The 22,467-nt window shown below is 57.5% G+C and overlaps 1 protein-coding gene across 2 annotated transcripts; it reads left to right on the top strand.

Annotated features, from left to right (window-relative positions):
• The first annotated feature begins 671 nt into the window (after window positions 1–671).
• PLBD2 (phospholipase B domain containing 2) lies at window positions 672–21,093 on the top strand. 2 transcript variants are annotated; one of them, XM_040986942.1, is made up of 12 exons: window positions 672–970; window positions 6,422–6,515; window positions 8,674–8,832; window positions 10,100–10,200; window positions 10,378–10,592; window positions 13,995–14,092; window positions 17,722–17,882; window positions 18,413–18,508; window positions 18,736–18,807; window positions 19,310–19,462; window positions 19,929–20,091; window positions 20,320–21,093. In XM_040986942.1, exons 1-12 carry the CDS (start codon window positions 687–689, stop codon window positions 20,485–20,487), a joined length of 1,764 nt encoding a protein of 587 aa, XP_040842876.1. In that variant the 5' UTR covers window positions 672–686; the 3' UTR covers window positions 20,488–21,093. The 2 variants fall into 2 exon arrangements, with proteins under 2 accessions (XP_040842876.1, XP_040842877.1); XM_040986943.1 differs by lacking the exon at window positions 18,413–18,508.
• Window positions 21,094–22,467: the final 1,374 nt, after the last annotated feature.

Genomic DNA, 22,467 nt, shown 5'->3' with positions numbered 1-22,467 from the left:
TTAGCTGGCAGCTTTCTGAGAGGGGATGAGGGGTGTGAGCCACGGTGCGAAATGCGCAGCCCCACAGGAAGATTTTAGATCTAAAGGAAGGGCCTTTGAGAGACAGGCGACAGGCGTAGGAACTGTCATAAAGAGGCTGGGTTAAATAACAGCATGTTGAGGGGCGACCTCCCTGGGGGTGGCACCCTGGCTGTATTCTTCCCTCCACACCAGATCACGCATGCACGCGCTGCTTCTGCCGGGTTCTGTCCTTCCTCTAGGTGCGTGCGTCCCCCACGCACGTTAAATCCGCGGAGGACCACCTGTGCTGATGGCGGGCTTCACCATACAGCATGATTCCGTAAGACACTTAAATAATTCAGCCAATGCCAGCTAAAATGACAAAATATCTGCAATCCCTGGCGGCTGTGTGGGTAGTGACTGTTTCTGCAACTTTTCCTCAGGGTTTGGACACTTCCAAAGTTTGTCAGGGACATGTGCTTTGTGGGTACACAGGGACGCAGGGCCCTTTAAGGTGTGCCCCGCCCCTTATGTTCGTCTCCACCCTCCCTCCCGAGGGCCACGCCCACCCCGGAAGCGCTCGAGCTCAGGTCCCACCCCCAGAGCGGAGGGGCGCACAGTCACGTGACCCAGGTTGCGGTGTTGCTGTCACGTGACCCAGGCTGCAGCGCGCCGGTCACGCTGTCATGGCGGCGCCGAGGGATGTCTCTGCCGGCTGCCGCCTGGCCCGGGTGCTGACGCGGGCGCTGGCCCTGGTGCTGGCCCTCCCGACCGGGCTGTTCCTGAGCGGCCCTGCGGGCGCGATCCCATTGCGGGGAGACGGAGAGGAGCATGGTCGGTCGGCCCCATCCGGCTCCCGCTGCCGCTCTGTGCTCGTGGATGCCGAGTCGGGCCAGCTGCGCCTGGTGGACGGCCGCCACCCCGACGCCGTGGCCTGGGCCAACCTCACCAACGCCATCCACGAGACCGGGTGAGGGTTGGCCTGCTCTCCCTCTCCCCGCGCGGGGTCCATTCTTTCACCCCGAGGCTGCAGCAGAGCCGTGGACCAGGTCCCTGGTTGGGGTGAGGGGGACAGGAGAGACAGAGGGGACCCCTGGAGCCTCCTCCCTCCCGTCCTTTCCCTTGCTCTAAGCCGTGATGTCATCCCCCCGCCCCGGGTCGCAGTGCCTGCCTCTGCAAGCGAGGCAGTCCCCCCAGCCTTCACCCCAGCTCTGTGGTCTCCCTCCAAGCCAGTCTGAGAGCAGAGGGTCCCCAGCTCCACAGACACCCTATTTAGGCCTCTCCGCCTCCTTCCCTGCCCACGTCCCTGGCTGGGGAGGCTGCAGTGCCCCGTCCCGTGGCAGGCCCCAGGCTGTGCTTCTTCTGCCTTCTTTACCACTCGTGTGGGTTCTGGGTGCCTTCCCCGGCCTGCCTGGCACCTGTCTGATTCACCTTGCCAGTGCTGGCCTTAGGGGCATGGACTGGGCACATAGCACAGGGCCTGAGTCCGTAGGCGTGGGCAGAGGTCCCAGGTCAGCACTGAGCTGGGGGATGGCAGCCTGTGACCCCCCCCCCATCCTGGGCACATCCCTGTGACACATTGCTGTCATTTCCTATCTCCTGCCCCAGCAGGCATGGCCTCCTGCCTTACTGGCCTGAATGGATTCTCCTGGAATTAGGGATATACCCCAATCTAATGGTACTTGGGGGATCTCACGTGGAAGACAGGGGAGGGGCAGCGGGGGGGTGGGGAGGGACATGTTTTCTGCCCACCGAGGCGCTGGGTGGGATCAGTCTGGGAGGGCTCCCAGAGAGAGAAGGCCACAAAGAATGGCATCTGCTGACTGCTCTGCTGACTCACCCATCTGTGGTCCTGTGTCGCTGGGGCCAGCAGGCATGACACATCTCTGAGTGCCAGCGTGGGGGTGGGGGTGGGGAGTGACGGAGAACCCTAGAGAGGGCAGCAGCGTCCGTCCTTGGCTGTGTCCCCCTGCTGCGTGGTCCTCCGACCGCTCTGAGTCCTTTTCACAGAGGAGACCTCGAGGTAGGGTTTTGGTGAGGTCACAGCAAAGCCCCTGCTCCTGCCCGGCTCAGTTAGCGCAGCAAGAAGTTGGCAGCAGGGAAGGGAGCAGTTCTCCTTCATCAGAAGCGGACTTCCCTTAAGTGAGTTGGGTCGCTTCCATCTTTCTGGCCCCTTGCTGTCTGGACACCCTCCTACGCAGCTCCCACTCTCTGCTCTGACATGTCTCCCCGTGTTCCCCCGCCCCAGGTGTGCTGCAGGACGAGGCTGGATGGTGCAGGGAAAGCTGGACTGGGTTCTTAGAGAGCCCCAGCCTTGGGCTAAGGTGGAAGGCAGGCGTCTGGGGTGTCCTGCCCCTGGTCTGGAGGTGATTGTCTCATTACAGGGGCCATGGAGGCCAGAGGTTGGATCCCGTGAATTCCTGGAGTTGGGGATCCCTCCTCTTTTCTGTGACAGCCACAGATTTCACAAGTGGGGACCCCTCTGTCTCTGTTCCCTCCTCCCACCCCCGCCGAATCTTGCCTCTTCCAGCTGTGCTGTCTGGCTTGGCACAGGCCTCTCCCTGCAGTCTGGAATTGTTTTGGATTTGGTGTCCCCAGGTGACAGGTGCCTCTAGCCACAGTGTCCTGGCTCTGGCCTTGGTCCTGGGGAAAGTCCCCTCCAGCCTTCACTTTCCCCTCTGAGCTGCCTGAAATAGGTTTCTACCAAGTTGAGACAGGAAGGGAATGGAGATGAAAGGGAATTAGCACAGCAACCCACCAGCAAGCTAAAGCCCCGCCCAGGAGCAGGGATGAAAAGCCCCTGATGGAGGACGCAGGGGAGGGGCCGTCCAGCCTGGCAGCTGGGATGCCTGTGGCAAAGTGCCTGTTTCAGTGCCTGGTGCTGCTCCTGGTTCCAGCTTCTTGCCCTTGGGCACTCTGAGAGGCAACAGTGAGGGCCTAAGCTGCTGGGTCCCCACCACCCCACAGGAAACCTGGATGGAGTTTCTGCCTTCTGGCTTCGGCCTGATCCTGTTCCAGCCGAGACAGGCATTTGGGAGAAACATCTCTCTGTCAAATACCAGTAATCGTAATAATGCAAACGTTTAAGATATTTATTTGTTTGAAAACTGAGTCTGGGTGAGGCTGAAGTCAGGAGTCGGGAACTCGGTCTCCCGTGTGAGTGCAAGGAACTCAAGTCCCTGAGCGAGGACCTGTTGCTTCCCAGTTGCGTCAGCAGGGACTCGGATCTGAAGAGGAGCAGCTGGAACCAGACCCTGAGCTGTAGTAGGCGGCACTGCAGTGGCTTAACCCAGCAACCCACAACACGGCTGCTAAGCAATTTTTTGGGTGAAACTTTTTCATTAGAATGAGACAGGAGTAAGTACAGAGAAGGAGGGCATTGCACCTGGAACTGTGCCCTGCTGTTGGGGCTGGTGACCAGGTCATGTCTTTGACCCCTGGCCCTTCCTGCTTTAGTGGCCAGGAGTTTTCAACTATGATGGCCTCTGCCGAGAGGCCGTTTGATATCAGCCCCTGGAGCCAGCTGAGAGTTTGTCCCAGACCAAACTCCAGGGTGGCTTGTCGAGTTTTCAGAAAAACAGATTCGGGAAAGGAATCCAGTGCTGCCAGCTTCCTGTTGTGGCCCAGCAAGTGCATGAAAGACAGCAGAAAGCCAGTGAGTCTTTGGCCCTCTGGCCATCATCTCCTAAGAACGTGGCAGTTTGAGGACTAGAGCAGCAAGGCTTGACCTGCCAGTGAAGGGCAGGCTCCGGGAAGCGTCTCGAGCCAGAGACACCCCGGAATGCCTTGGCCTTCTGGCCTGCAACTGTGGTTCAGTGTCTCCAAGCCTTGAGGGGCACAGTGGTGAAGGTGCAGGTCTTCCTGTCTTAATGATGGGAAGGCTGAGGCTGGGAGGGCCAGGCAGTGTGGGAGGAGGCGGATTTTAGGCTTAACATCAGAGAGGTCCATCTCAGGTCCCTGCCTGGACGCTCACATGGGGGACTGTTGTCTTCATGAAAGGAGTGGTGTGCCCTCTCGGGGCTGCGGGAGGCACCTGTCTGAGTGGAGCCGGGAGCTGGAAGCAATGGAGGAGTCTCAGGCTGGGCAGGGGCTGGGGGCCGGGCACTCTAGCATTGCAGGCTGAGACACTTCAGCTTGGCACCGCCCCCCCCACCCCCCGCCCAAGATGTTGGCTGGGGCTCAGGAAGGATGCATCTGCTGAGCTGATGCCCCATTTGTCCTCCTTTCTCCGTGACGGGAGTCGGCCGCTGGTCCCTGATTTGCTGCATTGCGGTCTGGGGCAGGGAAATGGAAGTGGACGGTTTTCACTCCCCTTTCTCCTTTCTGCTCAGCTTCGAAGAAACCACATCTCTTTCGGCATTTTTGTGTATGCGTGTGATAGTACAAAAGCAATGTTTCAGGGCAAAGCCTCTAGCAAGGGCTGGTGTCCTGCACACTCATTAACCTGCTCATCCCAAATCCGAGGGTCGAGGTTCGAGCCCCGGCTCCTCCTTCTGCTGAGGTTCGAGGCCTCGGTTCCCTGCCACCCATCTGGGATACTTGGATCCAGAGCCAGGCTTCTTGCTTCAACCTGGATCAGCCCTGGCTGCTGGGGAAGCGACCTGGACCTGGTGTGTATCTTACTCTCTCCCCAACCTTGCAAAAACAGCAACAATGATTAAAAAAAAAGTGTAGTCATTTTAAACTCTCAGCAGAGATGAAAGCAATTGATGGGAATTCTTTTTAGCCAGGCCAACAGGAGTTGGTTTGTTGTCGAGGGGCAGTATACAGTTGTCCATAAAGCTCACAGAGAATTGATTTTGGTGCACTTTTTTTAAACCCATGCCAACTTTTTCCCTAGTAAGCATTTGCATGACTATTCTGACCCTGTTACGGTTCCGGGACTGGCAGCATTCTTCCCTGGGGGCAGTTGGGGAAGTGGTATTTGGGGTCCCACTCCAGCTTATGGCTCAGACCCTGCCTCCCTGCCAGGCGTGCACGTGGCCCAGGGCTGCATCAGGAGTGGAGACGGTGCCTCGGAGGAGTAGCATCCCAGGCGGCCTTTGGCTATCGGGCACCTGTCTTTCTCTTTTGCTATTGTTTGTCAAAATTTGTATTTATTGAGTTTTAATTCTCAGAAATGCAGAGAGATCTTTCACCCACTGTCACTCTGTTCTTCACCCCCAAATATCTCGAGCTAACAGCTGGGCCAGCTGAAGCCAGAAACTTGGAACTCAGGCTTGGACTCTCACAAGGGCCCGAGTATCTGGGCCGTCACCTGCAGCCTCCCAGGGCGTGCTTCAGCAAGATGCTGGAATGAGAAGCGAGTCAGAATTTGAATCCACGCCCTTATATTTCGGCTGTGGGCATCTCGCCCTTCTGGTACCTTGCAAGTGGACCCACTGGTGCCAGGTCCCCGCCCCAAACCTCATGGCTTCGGACATCCGTCACCATCCTTTGTGGACCTGGTGTGACTGAGGCTGCTCTGCTGCATGTGGTGGACCTGTAGCCTTGTCTGCCCTGTGTGCTGTCAGGTGCCCAGGAGCAATGGGCTGGCTGGGCAGCTGCTTCCCATGGCAAGGGCACAGGTGGCCTCTCCCAGGCTAACCTTACAGCTGTCATGCTCACCCACATTCTGCCAGCCCATGTGAGGCGAGCGGTGTGGCTGATGCCAGCTGAGGGCAAGGGTGGGCACTCGGTCCAAGGTGGAGGCCGTGTAGGGGTGGCAGCCTGACCAAAGTAGTCACAGAGCCCTGTGCTTTAATCTCCTGCTCTTCTGTACACAGGGCAGTATCAGCATCCACAGGGCTGGTGTTGTAGCATGCTGGGTCAAACTGCCACCTGGGACACCAGCATGCTACATCCGAGTAGCAGCAACTCCCCACTGATGCGGCTGGGCAAGCAGCAGAGGATGCGCCAAGGTCTTGGGCCCCTGCCACCCAGGTGGGAACCCTGGATGGAGTCCCTGGGTCCCGGTTTTGGCTTGGCCTGGCCCTGGCTGCTCTGGACATTTGGGGAGAGAACGAGTGGATGGAAAGCACCTCTCTGTGTGTCTGTCTTTCCCTGTCTGAAACTCTTTTGAATGAATCCATCTGTCCATCATTACCAGAAGATGCCAGTGCCCACCCTGCAGGCTGGCCAGGTGGTAACAGGAACAAAAGTGCCTGTGCCATCTGCCAGCACAGGGCACGCCTGCAGAAGGTGTACCGATGGGATGAAAGGGTGGAGAAAGGGGCAGCTTTGGGGAGGCCTGTCTAGCAGTGGCAGCCAGGATTAGAAATAGACGTGCCCTTGGTCACAGCATTTCCTCCCTTGGGAACCTAGCCCAGCAAGGACACTCGGACAGGCAGGTGGGCGCTGATGTGGGTTTCTAAGCACAGATGGCTGTGTGCCTGGCTAAGTGCCCCTGCCACTGACCTCGGACTCCCTGCTCTGCTTACAGGTGGGCCTTCCTGGAAGTGGGTACAAGCGGTGACTACAATGACAGCCTGCAGGCCTACGCCGCGGGCGTGGTGGAGGCCTCTGTATCCGAGGAGGTGAGGCCGAGAGAGGAAAGCAGGCTGCCCCCGTCCCCCAACCCAGGCTGTTCCTGGGGTACTCTGGGGGTTTAGGTGTGCATGGGCATGCCCAACCTGCCCCCTGTCTACCAGCTAGCCTGGAGGGGAAAAGCTCATGGGCGTGCTTCAAAAACTCCATGTCCACGTGATGCGTAGGAAGCCACGTGTGGTATGCTCTGTTGGGAGGCCTTGTAGTAGAGTGAACGCCAGCTGGAAGCCTAGGGTTACAGATGGCATTGGGCCTCCATCCCCTGTCGCCTCTGCCCCTTCAACGGGCCGTTAGCATTCCCTTAGGTCTGTTCACTCAACTTACACTCTAGCTCACATACCATGCTATCTGTACATTAAAATGGATTGCTGGGTTCCCAGATGTTTTCATCCAGCACCAAGAGCCCAGGGCCCCTTGGCAGTTGCCACGCCCCTTCTTCCTTCCCCCTGTGGCCTCTGGCAGCCACCCACCTGCTCCCAGTGTCCTGGCCCCTGGCAGCCACCCACCTGCTCCCGGTGTCCCTGGCTGGCTCACTCTGGTCCTTTGCATGATAGGCACACACACCATGTACCCGATGGTGCTCTGGGGCTTGCCGCCGCACACAGAGTGTTCAGTGCCACTGCTTGCTGCCTGCTGGTGGCTGGCCACGCTGTAGTCCAGCAGCAGGTGCCGACGGAGTTGCATCCTCTCCCTCTCTCTCTGCAGCTTGTTCTGCTGTAGATGTTGGCTTCCCATGCAGCACGTTTTGCTGCGATTTTCAAATCGGACCATTTCCGGAGTCAGGCTAGATCAGAAGGGGTGAGGCTCTGCGGTGACAGCCAGTGGCCATCTGCAGCGGGAGGGGCAAGTCATGGCCTGTTGGACATTGTTGTAGAGCTGAACCTGCATGCTTAGGTCCCAGGGGCCTCACCTCTTGAGTCAGCACCTCAGACATGACCCACAACACAGGCACCAAGTGTCCAGCAGCCCCAAGGTGGGGACATCATGAGTGACCAGGGCACAGGGACAGTCACATGGTAGAGCTGTGCAGCCAGGGTGTGGACCCAGCTCTGTCTGACCCTGGTTTTAGCACGTGCCTCTGTCACTGCCTCTCTGGTCTTTGGTCTTCTGGGAATGGTGGGCATGGCTTGTTCCTCCCTAACAGTGTCCCTTGGCCCCAGCCCAGATAGGCCTGTGGGAGTCTTGTAGAAGTCTCGGAAGGCTGCCTGGAAGCGGTTGTGTGCTCATGTGTGGGGCCTTTGAGGGATGGGCAGGATGTGGCCGAGGGAGACAGTGATGGTTTAGGGGTCGCTAAGCCATTAGGCCTGGGTGGTAGGTGGTGCCCCACGTGGGAGGCCTGGGAGTGTCCTCAGTGAGGGGAGGGGCATGGTGGGAGAGGCCTGGGCTGTGGAAATCCCCCATCTTGTCTTGGCCCTTTGCTTCCCAGGGTGAGCCTGAGGGGGTGTCACCTACCTGTGCCTCAGTTTCCCTGGCTGTGATGTGGAGTAGGCGGTGTGAGTAGCTGCTCTGAAGCATGTGGGGGTTTGAATGTGTAGCTCATCAGCATGAGCTATGGTCCCCGGCCACCCCTCCTGCGCAGCACTGAGATCCTCACAGCCTCCGCTCCTTCTGGGCCGGGCCTGGCTGATCTTGACTTGGCTCATGGTCTGGTAGGTTGGGCTGGCTGGCCCAGAAAGCCTTGGATGGCCTTATTTCCATGTCTAGGAGCTGGCTGTGCCTGAATCAGGTTGACACCATCCTCAGCAGGTACATCTAGGCTCCATCATGCAGAAACTGGCCCTGCATCCCCCTTGCCCTGTGAGTCAGTGGGGAACCCTTCTATCACGTCCACTGCCGCATGCCCAGTACTTAGAACACAGGAGGTACTCAGAACCACGTTCCCCAACTGATGGAAGACATGGCTGGGAGGGGTCATACGGAACACTGGATCCACACCCTGGCCTTGGCTTTGGCCACTGCTGGCTTTCAGAGGGAGACTGGAGGCGCTGGACCAGGAGGCAGGATAGGAGTCAGTTACAATGGCAAGGGCTTGAACTCCCATCAGGTGCCTCCCTAGGGGCCTGAAAGGAGCGGGAGGGCCCTGAGCAGAGTGAGCATGCTTGAGCTTGGATGAGCATGGTCCAGCCACCCTGCCCCACCTCCCTGCAGCTCATCTACATGCACTGGATGAACTCGGTGGTGAATTACTGCGGTCCCTTTGAGTATGAAGTCGACTACTGCGAGAGGCTCAAGCGGTTCCTGGAGGCCAACCTGGAGTGGATGCAGGAGGAGATGGAGTCGAACCGGGGCTCCATGTACTGGCACCAGGTGGGCCTGGGATTCCAGCTGCTGCCCAGGATCTGTCATTGTCTGTCCCTCCTGACCCTCCTGCCACTTGTCCATCTGTCCAATCTCCACCTGTCTGTTCTGCCTGCCACTCAGTGGAACTCCAGCTGTCCATCCCAGGCTACTTGTGTGGCCCACTGTGCCTTCCTCTTGTCAGAAGCATGTGGGTAATCATTAGCCTGCTACCTTCCTTGTCTGTGTGGGTGGCCTAGATTGGTGGATGGTGGTGAGTGCAGGTGAAAACAGCGTGGGAGCAAGGGGAAGAGGAAACCACGGGGAGACGCACGCTCCACTCCCTCTTCCTCTTCTTCCTTTTGTTCTCCTTTTCCAGTTTGGGTGCCATGGATTCTGTTCTCCTTCCCTTAGTTGAGCTGCTGATGGGCTGGTGGCTAACACAGTCCCAGCTGTGGGCTGGCCTATCAGACCGAAAGTCAGTCAGTTCTGGATTCCCACAGAACCTGAGGGGGTCTGGACAGGAGATCCCTGCACGTGGCTGTCTGTGCCCATCCACACAGCCGCCTAGTACAGGCCAGGTCTCCAACAGGTCCCTCACTGACCACCTGCCTTTCTCCCTACTTGCTTACTCACATTGTTGCTAGAATTAGCTCTTTTGTCCACTAATCTCTCCATCTACCCCTCTACTCATGCCTCTGTCCCTTAACTGTCCATCCATCCATCCATCCACCTACTCATCTATATATTCATCTTCTTCATCCATCTATCCATCTATCTCCTCGTCACCCACCCCTATTATTCATCCATCTTTTGTCTGTTCATTCATTCATCAGTTCTTATACTCACCCATCCAACCCTCTAACTCATCTCCATCTACTCCTCATCCATCCATCCATCCATCCTGCAGATACTAAGTGTATATCAGCATAGACCAAGGCCCTGTGAGGAATGTGGAGTGGTACTCCATGGTTACAGGATATAAAGACAAAACAGTGACAATGGGAAGAAGTCAGATGCGTGAGACAGTCACCAAGCTCCAATGGGGGCCATAGGCAGAGGGCCAGGACCAGCTAGGGGTTTCCTGGAGGAAGCAGCTATTGAACTGGGTCCCTAAGTGTGAGTGACTTGAGGTCAGCACAAGGTAAAGACATAGAGTGAATTCATTAATGGAATGGGGTGCCTGGCGGAGTGGGGGTGCAAGTTAAGAAGAGTCGGGGCTGGCTGGAGCCTCAAGGGCAATGTCTGGCTTCTCCTTCTCTGGCTGAGGCCCTGATCTCCCTGTGTCCCTGCTTAGGTGCAGCTGACCCTCCTGCAGCTGAAAGGCCTGGAGGACAGCTACGAAGGCCGTGTGTCCTTCCCAGTGGGCCGGTTCACCATCAAACCCTTGGGTTTCCTGTAAGTGGCCCCTTCCTCAGGGCGCACAGGGTGGGACATGGCCATGTGGCTCATGAGTCTGGCAGGCCAGGATTCCAGCCAGCTCTCTGCTGGTTAGCCACCCTGCCAGACCCTGGGCTGGGAAACACTTGAGTGACAGCTGGCACAACAACCATCGTGCACGCCTGTCCTCCTCAGCCTGCTGCAGATCTCAGGGGACCTGGAAGACCTGGAGCCAGCTCTGAACAAGACCAAGACCAAGGCTGTCCTGGGCTCGGGCTCCTGCTCCGCCCTCATCAAGCTGCTGCCTGGGCAGCAGGACCTGCTGGTCGCACACAACACCTGGAGCTCCTACCAGAACATGCTGCGCATCATCAAGAAGTACTGGTTCCAGTTCCGGGAGGACCCCCAAGGTAGGAGCATGAGGCTGCATCTGTGTCCATGAGCGTGTGGGCAGACACAGGGAGGGTGGGCCACAGGCAACACCCCTGCCCACTCCCAACACATGGGGGCTACTCTGTTTTTTTTTTTTTTTTTTAATTTATTTGAAAGGCAGAATGACAGAGGCAGAGGCAGAATTCTTTTATGCACTGATTCAATCCAATGTCCAGGGCTGGGTCAGGCCGAAGCCAGGAACCCAGGAACTCCATCCCTCTTGGATGCAGGCTTCCAAGCACTTGGACTCTATTCTGCCGCTTTCCCAGGCACATCAGCAGGGAGCTGGAGCACAAGCAGAGCAGCCCAGATTCAAACTTGTGCTTTAAAATGGGCTGCCAGCATCCCAAGTGGGGACTAGCGCACTGCACCACAACACTGCCCCCTCATCTGTTTTTACCATTTGTTTCCTTTTTTTTTTTTTTTTATCTTACAAGGTATATATTAGCTATTGCTGCATAACCAAGCACCCCAAATTTAAAGCAAGAGGTGTCTGTTTTTTGTCTTAGGTCTGCATCCACTGAGGGTTCTGTCACTCCTGAGGGGCTGCCTGATGAAGCTGCAGGCCTCAGGGGCCGGCTGGCTAGTCCAGGGTGGCCTCCTCCTCATTTCCAGGATTGGCCGTCAGCTGGGTGATGGGGATGCCTGAGGCCCTTGTTGATTTGACCTCCAGTGGCAGGTGATCTCAGGGTCATTCACGTGATACCTGGGTGAGGAAGAGCAGCCCAGCCCTTGAGGTCCTGGGTGAAACAGACTCAACCCGAAGCCAGCCAGGTGGGCAGCCCAGATCCCAGCGGTGAGAGGCAGACCTGCTGTGCAGTGGTAGGAGCCAGAGAGAGGCACGGTGCAAATGATGTGGACACGCAGGGAAGGTTACGGCCGGTTGTGCAAACCAGCCATACAAGCACCGTGTCGCTCCCCAGGAAGGTGGGAAAACTGCTCCCCATTGGCCCAGGCATCAGGGCCATTGTCAAGTGTGTGCCTCTTCCTGGCCCAGATAGAAGATGGAGGTGGTGAGAGAGCAGGAAGGGCATCCCCGTATCGATTGCTCACAGGAGTACAGGTTGGTGCAGGCAGTCCCTGGAGGAGACCCAGCTGGCAAGCAGTCCAACTCAAAATCGGTCACCACAAGGCCCCAGCGGCTCAGGGACTCGGACCTGACCCAGAGCGGCGTTCCCATTCCTGCACAGCACTGTGTTGGAAGGATGTCCACCACAGCAGCTGGGGACTTGGCCATTTCATGTCCGTTCTCAACTGCTAAAATTTATTTGGAACGCAGAGAAAGAGATTTTCCATTCTCTGGTTCAGTCCCCAAATGCCTACAACATCCAGGGCTGGGCTTGGAAGTGGGATCGGAAGTGGAGCATCCAGAACTTGAGCTGGCACCCTCATGGGATGCTGGCATTGCAGGTGGGGGCTTAATTCGCCACACCACAGCACCAACCCCTTTTCTTCTTAGGAAGCTTCATTCCCGCTGTGAGTCACCCCTGGGCATGATTTGTCTGTATCCAGCTTCTGTCCCTCAGATTCACCCCAAGAGCACCAGGGTCACACTTCTCTTCGTGTGGCTGGAGAATAGGAAGGTGTTTCCACAAGTTACTGGAAAATGGCATCAAAAGAGCAACTGAGGGGCTGGCCTCGTGATACAGCTGGTGGGGCCCCTGGTGACAATCCCTGGCTGCTCCACTTCCACTCCAGCGCCTTGCTAATGCAGCTGGGAAAGCAGCAGAAGATGGCCCAAGGCCTTGATCCCCATTAGGGGAGACACTGATGGAACTCCTGGCTTCAGCCTGGCCCAGCCCTGGCTTTTGTAGCGATTTGGTAAATGAGCCAACAGATGGACGATCTCTCTGTCTCTCTCTCCTTCTTTTCTTTGTCATGTTACCTTTCAAATAAAAAGCAAAAAAAAAAAAAAAATCTTTTTTTTAAAGATGTTTATTTTGGTGCAAAACATTTTGAAAATTATATATGCAAAATTATATATGGGCCTCCAGAAGTTTCCTGATAGATGGGTGTTATGAAAAAAAAGTTATGTATAAATTTCGAAGTGTTTTTGCACCAAAATAAACTTACCTAGTAATGCCATTTTCCAAGAACTTTGCAAGGCGCCCTCCTGTTCTACCATAGGGACCAGCAGCACGTGGTTCCCTCAATTGACGGGCACTTTGGTTATTTATTTCTACCTTTTGGCTCCTTCACTAATAATTAAAAACAATTAATTAATTTTTCGCTGGAGAAAGTTGGGAAATAAGGTAGATCACCAAGAAGGGACCAAAAACCCTGAAAGTGCACTCTGCCTCCCAATGCCCATCCCCACCTTGAGACGCCCTGTTGGCCTTGTCTCTTTCCCCATGCTTCGAGCCGAGCCGCGTGGGCTGATACCTGATACCGCCTGCCTGGAGGAGGTGCCCCGTCTCGATGAGGGCTGCTTGGGCTGTGTCCGCCATACACCGGCTGCTTCCTCTACCCTGCTCTTGTCCTGAAAGCTCGTGGCCCGGGAGCATGACAGAGCCTCATGCCGCGCTCTGTGTGAGCAGAAGGGACTGGCAGCCCAGTTTGCAGCTTGCTTCGGGCTGAGTAGCCTGGTCCAAGGTGCTCAGCAGGGAAGTGCCCGGGGAACGCGCTCAGAGCTCGTCCCCACAAAGCCACTGCTCCCACACTCCTGCGTGCTGCCTCAGCTGATCTTTCCGAGTGTGAGTCTTCCCTGTGGAAAACCAGGAAGCAGTCAGCGAAAGCCTGTGCCTGGAGTGTCCGCATGTGGAGCTATCTCAGCCATTCACAAAGGGGGAGAGTAGAAGCTGTGTAGAAAGTATGTGTGCGTTCACTTATACTCAGGAATAGAAATATGTTTATTTCCTACATATGTGTTTTGCTACTGCCTTTTTAAAAATTGCATATTTATTTGAAAGATAGTGAGAAATAGACAGGGAGATAGAAAGAGTGAATTTTCATCTGCTGGTTCACACCTGAATGCCCTCAAAAACTGGGGCTGGGCGGGACTGAGAGCAGGAGGCCAGAACTTCCTGTGGGTCTCCCATGTGGGTGGCTGGGGCCCAAGCGCTTGAGCTGTGCACCTGCTGCCTCCCAGGGTATGCGTTAGCAGGAACTAGGGGCAGAGGTGGAACTTGAACTCAGCTCCCAGACCCCTGTCCTGCTGATTTAGGGAAACACATCTTGGAGCTGTGGCTGGTTGAGTCTGGGGATGAGATTCCTGTGCAGCCCCCAGGACCTGCTGGGTTTTGAAAGCCTTGCTTGCCAAGTGTCAGAAGGGACAACGTGGCCCCTCTGAGACCTGCTTACTCTGCCTTGAGACCAACTGTGGTGGGGTGGGTGTGTGGGTGCCATCTGACTGGCACCCTAGGTTCACTGTCGCCCCACAGGGGACTCGCCCCTGGTGCCTGGCAACAGGGTGATCTTCTCGTCCTACCCCGGCACTATCTTCTCCAGTGATGACTTCTACATCCTGGGCAGCGGGCTGGTGAGTGACGTTCCTGTGCTGGCATCATCCCCTGGGACCCCGGGCCTGCATGATGTACCTGCTGCCGGGCACTGTGGGGCAGCCGGGCAGGCAGACGAAGCTGAGGTAGATGCAGCCCCCGGCCCCCATTGCCCACCCACCCGAGCTCGTTCCTCCTGCTGTGGTGCTTGTGTAAACTGCGCATTCCCAGGCCCCACTCGGGGCCCTGCAGCCAGCACCCAGCTGTGGGGCCCTGCAGCTGCTCAGGTCCTGGGCAGGCACCGCTTCGAGCCTTGACCTTGGGGGCCTCTTAGTCTTGTGTAGGGGAGGGAAACTGCTCTCTGTCCCTCCATCAACCCTCCCCTTTGCCCACCGCCCCCCGGGCCCTGTGCCCTCATTCCTTCTCCGCCTGCCTCCCCTCTGGCAAGCCCCTGTAACCTGGCCAAGGTTTCTGAATAGGTGTTTACAGTGTGTTGTTTGGATGGTTTCCTTGGCTGGGGCCCAGGTTCCTTTAGAAATCTGTTCCTGGCACCCCTCTCCGAGACAGCGAACCCTGCGCGCCATCACCAGGGCGACCATGCCGGGGGCGGGAAGCATCTCTGTCAACACCCTGCACCCAGCGCCCTGCGGTGGAGGCCGGCCCCCCCTCCTACTTTCCCGTCCCTGTTGTCTCAGCATGGACAGAGGTGTGAGAGGGCCAGGCTGGGAGTGAGGGAGCCCCTGGCTGCAGCCGCGGAGGCCCGATGGAAACCCCTCACCTGAACGGGAACTGGTCAGGCCCAGAACTACCCCATCCCGCTTTGCGTGTCTCATCTGGCGCTGGTGACCCTCAGGGGTTCTCAGACTCAAGTTATTTTTGTTGTGTTTTAAAAAGAGATACTTACTTATTTGAAAGGCAGAGTTATAGAGAAAGGAGGAGAGACAAAGGAAGAAAGATCTTCCTTCTGCTGGTTTACTCTTCAAATAGCCCCTATGGCCAGAGCTGGGCCTGTCTGAAGCCTAGAGTTTCTTCTGGGTCTGCTACATGAATGCAGAGGTTCAAGCACTTGGACCAGCTAATGTTGCTGTCCCAGGTGCATCAGCAGGGAGCTGGCTCAGAAGTAGAGCACCTGGGACTTGAACCAGTGAGCATATGGGATGATGGAGTCGTGGGTGGCAGCCTAATGCACCACACCATCACGCTGATCCTGTGTGTCAACCAGTAGATACAGATGATAAAGGAAACTAATTGTATTAAACATGGCTGTACGAGTAATATGTAAGTAAAATCCTACTTATGTATTTTTCAATTTTTATTAGAAAGAAAAAGAGAGAGATACAGACAGCAGATCTTCCATCTGCTGGTTCCCTTCCCAAATATCCAAAATAAAAGCCAGGCCAAAACTGGGGGCCTGGAACTGAACCCCAGTCTGTCATGTCCATGGTTAGGGACCTGCAGATTTGAGCCGTCATCTGTCACCTGCCACCCCTCTGGGTGCACGTTAGCAGGAAGCTGGATCAGAGGCGGAGCAGCTGGGACTGTGCACGGGCTGCCCCCAGCATCCCAGGCTGAGTGGCTGCCGCCCGAGTCGACTCTCCCAGTCACCCAGAGGTGCCTGCTGTGGCTAGAGCATCTAGTGTGACCCCAGCACTTTGTTCAGAGGCAGGCAGGCCTGGGAAGTGCTGGGCAATGCCAAGGGACCTTCTGGAAGGGCTCTGGGGGCACAGTGGGGAAGCTAGCTGCTGCTCACTGGGCACTGTTGTTTGAAAGCCTTGCTGTACACTTCTAAAACAAACGAATCACTTTCCAAATACTTCTTTTTTATATTTTTTTTAATTTGAGATGTATTTATCATTTGAAAGGCAGAGTAGCACATAGCGAGAGCCATTTTCCAGGCACTGGTTCACGGGCCCCTCCCCACCGCCCAACCAGTTGCAGCCAGGTGTTGGGAACTGGATCTGGGTGTCCCACGTGCATGCAAGGATCCCAGGTGGGCTGTCCCCCACTGCCTCTCAGGGTGCACATTCGTAGGAAGCTGGAGTTGGAAACCGGGCTGGGGCTTGAGCCCAGGCACCCCCGCATGGGATGAGAGTGCCCCGAGCTGCCCACTGCAGGCACTGCTGTGTGTTCATGGGGTTGACTGCACAAACGAGGAAGACCCACAGCAGGGCACGACGCTGGTTTCTAAGGGGGGTGTTGGCAATGGCATGTCAGTCCTGCCCCTTTCCAGCTGTGACCTGTCCAGTGCCCGAGCTGCTCGTGGCCTCAGTTTGCTTGGTAGTGAAAGGGAGATACTGTGGCCTGTGCCACGGGCATGTGGCAGGAGGCCTGGGTGAGCTCAGCACGGTGCTGCTGGGGAAACCTCCCCTAACTGCAGAGACCCACCTGGCCTCGGAGCTGCTGTTGGACCTCGAGCTCCATTTTGTGCCCTGAACACATCTTTGGAAGTGAGTCCAGTGACTCCGTGTTGGGTATAGGGGTGCAGTTTCCATCTCCCTGAAAAAACGTGTTAGCAGGGAACAGTGTGGAGGCATAGCACGCAAACCCCTCCATCTGTGGCACCAGCATCCCATATGGATGCCGGTTTGAGTCCCAGCTACTCCACTCCCCATCCAGCTCCCTACTTATGGCTTGGGAAAACAGCCGAGTACCTTTACACCCACATAGGAGACCTGGAAGAAGTTTCTGGCTCCTGGGTTGGGATCAGCCCAGCTTCAGCCATTATGACCATTTGGGGAGTGATTGGCAGATAAAAGATTTCTCTCTATGTGTATCTGTCTTTCTCTTTCTCTGAAACACTTTCAAGTAAAAATAAATAAATCTTTTAAAAATATGTATGTTAACAAAAAATGGGGGTACAGTCTGTGTTGTGGCATAGCACAGTAACCTGCTTGCAACACTAGTGTCCTGTCAAGGTGACTCTGTTCCTCTTCGTGTCCAGCTGCCTTGGAAGGCAGCAGAGGAGGCCCAGGTGCTGAGGCCCCTGAGCCCAGATGGGGGCTGGAAAGGGATCTGGGCTTCTGCCTTCAGCCTGGCCCGGCCCTGGCAGTGCAGCTCTGGGTGGATATACACACACACACACTCTCTCTCTCTCTCTCTCTCTCTGCCCCTCTCCCTGTATCTCTCCCTTTCTCTCTGGCATGCTCTCTTTAAAAAAAAAAAATAGTAAGGAAGAATGTGTCAGCATTTTGAAGGCCCAGAGGTGAGGGGCACAGTGCAGGGTGTTCCTTAGGTGAGTTTGGTTTTGCTTGCGAAGGGAAGCAGGAACCGTGTAGAGAGCTGTCGGGGGGTTAGGGGCATGGCCTAGGTCCCGCCCCTGGGGAAAGGTCTCCACAGCCTCCGACCTTGAGATCTCTAGGCTAGGTCAGCTTTAGGCTGGGGTGGGAGTGAAGGACCTAGTGGGAAGACAGGGCCGTGGGTGTGGCACTCTGGGTCCCCTTAGAGGCTGCTGTCGGGGCAGAGCTGGGCACAGGGTTCCTCCGTGTTTCCCTTTGGGTCCCAGGGAGGAAGAGGTACCTGAGCCTGAAGCCAGCTCCCGATCCAAGTTTTGTAAATGACTGTTGAATAACCAGTGAATGATCCCTGGGTGGTGGGGCGTGGCTGCCAAGCAGGGTCTCGGCCTGACAACCCTCGCCAGGCCCCCTTGCAGCGTCCCCCGGCCATCCTCCAGGTCACGCTGGAGACCACCATCGGCAACAAGAACCCCGCCCTGTGGAAGTACGTGCGGCCTGAGGGCTGTGTGCTGGAGTGGGTGCGCAATGTTGTGGCCAACCGCCTGGCCCTGGACGGGGCCAGCTGGACGGACATCTTCAAGAAGTTCAACAGTGGCACGTGAGTGGCCCTGCCCGAGAGCCAGAATGGCCTCCGTGTACCCAGACCCTGGGGTGTCCACACCATGTGTGCTGAAACCACCCGTCCCCTCCTCCACGCAGTGTGAGAGTGTCCAAGAGACCCTGCCCCCATTTGATGAGTGGGGAAACTGAGGCTCAGGGGAAGGGCGGGATCCCTCCCCTCCGGGCTCCCCGACACCGGGGAGGGACCTCTTGGAGGTAGGGCGGGTGGAGAGCTGGGGCTAGGGACTCATGTGCATTGAGCGGGCTGTCTCAGAAAGAGGACGTGGGTGGGTAACAGGGCCTGTGAACCAGAAAGAGGTCAGCTAGCAGGGGAGCTATTCTTGTACTGACGGATGCTAGGGAGCTGTGGACTGTGCTGGAACAGGCAGGCAGGGCCTTAGGGACAGCTGGTCTCACTGTGTCGTCAGGCACCTGCTGCTAGAACTTCCTGGCCAGGTGGGCTCTGGGGCTGGGGGAGGCTGGGGTAGCATCCTGGGCCCTGCACATCTCCCTTCTCGCGCGTGTCAGGTACAACAACCAGTGGATGATTGTGGACTACAAGGCATTCAGCCCTGGCTCGCCCGGCCCCGGGAGCAAGGTGCTCACCATCCTGGAGCAGATCCCGTGAGTGCACTGGGAGTAGGCCGGGCGCTCCGGGCGGAGGGGATGGCCTGAGCAAAGGCTCGGGGCATGCAGGGGCTGTGTGGCCAGGCACAAGCTAAGGTAGGTGGGGCTGGACAGGGAGACAGTCCTTGGTGGGGAGGGGCTTGAGGGGGACTCTGTCCCCCTCAGCAGTGGGGACGCACAGAGGCCCCGTTTCTGACCATGTCCACCCCTTGTGCCGGTTGCAGGGGCATGGTGGTGGTGGCTGACAAGACCACGGAGCTCTACCAGAAGTCCTATTGGGCCAGCTATAATATCCCGTACGTGCCCTCTCTTGCCCCTGCCCGCCCCCTGGCATCTTCCTCCCCTGGGAGTAGGGTCCCTCCTTTTGTGTCATGGTTGTTTGGCTTAACTCTGCCCCCATAGCACCTCCTAGCCATGGCTCTTACGCAGGGCGCTGCTGGGTGGCCAGGCACAGGGACCAACCCCTGCTGGGTTCTGGCATCCGATTCTCATACCTGGGAACTGAGGTCCTGGCTCCCATTTCACAGATGGGAATTCGGAGGCCCTGGGAGCATGCCTGACTTTCCTAAGGCTCTGCAGCTGATCACTCGGGAAGCCAAGGCTTGAACCCACATCTGATGGACCCTAGAGCCAAGCTTGGCTACCCCCCCACCCAAACCACCAGGGAAGGCCAGTCCCCACTGCCCAGCTGTGACAATGTTAGGTGTGATCTCGTGTGGCTGCCCTCCCCGCTCCCTGGCTGTGGCTGTGGCCAGGTGAGGCCAGCGGAGGTCGCGGCTGACTGTTTTGTCCTGGCAGATCCTTTGAGAGCGTGTTCAATGCCAGCGGGCTGCAGGCACTGGTTGCCCGGTACGGGGACTGGTTCTCCTACAGCAAGAGCCCCCGGGCCCAGATCTTCCAGCGCAACCAGTCATTGGTGCACGACCTGGACTCCATGGTGCGGCTGATGAGGTGGGCACCCATCAGGCAGGGGTGGCTGTGGCTGTGTCCTGGGCCCGTGGGGGTGCTCACAGTGTGGAAGAGGGGCTGGCAAAGGGCCCATCACTGTCCTGGGTGACAGGCGAGGTTGCCAAGTCTTGGGGGATGTGCTAGGAGCTGGGCTCAGTGCTAGGGCAGCTGGCAGGATGGCTCTCCCCATCCCTGGGGAATACCCATAAATTTAAGTGCCTGCCCTGATGTGGGGGTGTCACCCTGGTCACTGGAGAAACACTACCAGGGGACAACCAGGTGCCTCTGTCAGCTCAGGGAGGGGGCTTGGAGGCCGACCCCAAGGAGGGGGCCCAGGCCTGGCGTGAACAGGGAGCGCGCAGTGGCTCAGGGTGCACCAGCTGGGCCAGATGGAGGGCACAGGTAGGGCCAGCCCCTCCATGCCTCCTCCTTCCCAGTGTCACAGCTATGGCTGCCCTTCTCCGACCAGGTATAATGACTACCTCCACGACCCCCTGTCCTGGTGTGACGCCTGTGTCCCCCAGCCCAACGGTGAGAATGCCATCTCGGCCCGCTCAGACCTCAACCCTGCCAACGGCTCCTACCCTTTCCAGGCCCTGCGGCAGCGCGCCCATGGAGGCATCGACATAAAGGTGCCGCCCCACCCTGGGGGTGCTGTGGGTGGGACAGGGAGCGGGGAGGCGGAAGGCCAGGTCCAAGCAGCCGACTGGTCAGGAGTCTGGGTCAGTAGTTGGCTATGGTTGGGGTCAAGGTTAAGGTGATGTCTGGGTCGGGATTGGAGCCAGCATTGTTCTCTGGGGCCCACAACGGGGTCAGAGTCCAGGTCGTGGCTCAGTGGCCTGCTCCGCCCTATCCCTCAGGTGACCAGCATGTCACTGGCCAAGGCTCTGAGCTTGCTGGCAGCCAGTGGCCCCACGTGGGACCAGGTGCCCCCGTTCCAGTGGAGCACCTCGCCCTTCCATGACAAGCTGCACATGGGCCACCCAGACCTCTGGAAGTTCCTGCCCATCAAAGTCCTGTGGGACTGAGGCCCCAGTGCCCCCAACCTCCTGTTAGGAGCCATTCTCTGCCATACTCGCTCCCGATGGGGGTCTCAGATGGCTGGACTGGCCTCTTTGTCAGAGTGGTCTCCTCCCAGGAGGGACACAGGACTGCTGGCTGCAGAAGTGGCTCACCGACTCCCTCGCTGCCTCTCTGCCTCCCACCTCTGGGACCCCAACTTCCTGCTGCTGCTCGCTCCCAAGGGGGAGGCCGGGTCCTGAAGGCACCTGTGTTATCCCAGGGATGAGCTGATGAGGTCTCTGTCCCTGGCCTGGCTCCCGGCCTCGGGGTGGCATTGCCAGCTGCCATGGCTCCTTTGGGGCCCCTGTGACTCAGTGATACGCTCACCTCCTTTTCTTGGCAGTTTCCTTGAGCACGGAAACTTGAAAGTAACCGAAAACCAAAGCTCCTGGCCCCTCATGGCTGGAGGGTCCCGTGTGCCCACTGCACTCCAGGGCAGGCAGGAATGGCAGCCCTGCTGCTGCCCCCGCCCCTCCCCAGCCTGGACCTGCCCCGGCCTGAGCGCAGGGCCCACACTTCCCCCGGATGTGGAACCAAGCACAGGCTGTGCTGCATTAAACCGGAGAGGCCGAGACTGTGTTGGGCTTCTTGGGCAGCAGGGAAGGCTGGGCGCGCCTCTTTCTTGGGTGAGACCATCCTGTCCGGTCAGCTGTCCTGCTGTCCATTCACTTGTCTGCCAGCCCCACGCATTGTCTGGACAGCTGTCTGGTCACCTCGCCCTGCGTCTCCATCAATTCCTCCAGCAAGCCACCTCTCTCCTCGCTCACACCTGTCTGCTTATTGATCAGCCAGCCACGTGACTGTCTGTTTACCCACCATCCACCTGTCATCTCTCCATCCATCACCCATCTGTTATCCATCCATCATCCATCAATCATTATCCATCCTTCCATCCATATGTCATCCATCTTCCCATCGCCTCTCCACCCACCAGTCCAGCCAGTCCTCTAGATGCTTCTGGAGCATCTGTTAGGCTCTAGATTCATGTCTAGGCCCCACCCAGCACCAAGACCCCCCCCCCAAGTTCTTCCATGGCGTACACACCAGTGCGAAGCAGGCTCCCCTGTCTGATCTCACACAGTGCCTGCCTTGGAGAAAGTCTCTGCAGTGCTGCTGTGCTCTGGTTCCTCGGTGTTAGATCCTTGGTCATCTCGTGTGTAAAATGGGTTGGTGCTGTGAGCACTGCCTTGGTGGCCATGGCACAGCCCACATGGGGCCTCGCTGTGCCCTCACTTGCCATTAGCAGATGCGCAGGGAGGGGCTGGGGGTACCTTGTGGCGGAAGAGGAAGACCCTACTCTTTGGAAGTCCACAGGGGAGCGCCCCTGAGCAGAGTGACCCCAGGGAGAGGCTGGCCGAGCTGCCTGCAGGCTGCACAGTCCCCTCACTTGGCCAGTGACAGCTTGTGGGTTTCATCTGTATTAACTTCTTATTTTAAAGGCACAGAGGTGGGTAAGATTTTTGTCTGCTGCTTCGCTCCCCAAATGTCTGCACAGGCAGGACTGGCACAGGGGGCAGGGACCTAAATATTGGAGCCGTCACCGCTGCCTCCCGGGGTACTCATCCGCAGGAAGTGGAGCTGGGAGCAGTACGAGGTGGTGATGTCACGGGCAGCATCTTACCCACCTGCCAGCCCAGCAGCTGAGAGCCCTGTGCTGTGCTGCAGGCTGGGTTCCCCTGTGTGGTCTGAATGTGAGGATGCAGGCTTAGGACGAGAGGGGGTACACTCCGCAGAGCCTTATCCCCTAGGAAAAATGCTGGGACCAGAAGTACCAGTTTGATTTCCTGTCTCCAGGTTCATAAAGTACATGGAGGGTGGGCATTGTGCTGCAAACCCATGGAGGAAGCCTGCGTTCCCTGTGGGAGTGCTGCTGAGTCCCAGCTGCTCCACTTCCTATCCAGCTCCCTGCTAGTGCACCTGAGAGGCAGTGGAAGATGGCCCCCGTG

Source organism: Ochotona curzoniae, unplaced genomic scaffold, assembly GCF_017591425.1.
Source record: "Ochotona curzoniae isolate NIBS_2020 unplaced genomic scaffold, NIBS_Ocur_1.0 contig_46, whole genome shotgun sequence".
In the NCBI taxonomy this organism is placed as follows: Eukaryota; Metazoa; Chordata; class Mammalia; order Lagomorpha; family Ochotonidae; genus Ochotona; species Ochotona curzoniae.
Note: the sequence above shows the minus strand (reverse complement) of the source record. Positions and strands in the feature narration are given on the sequence as shown.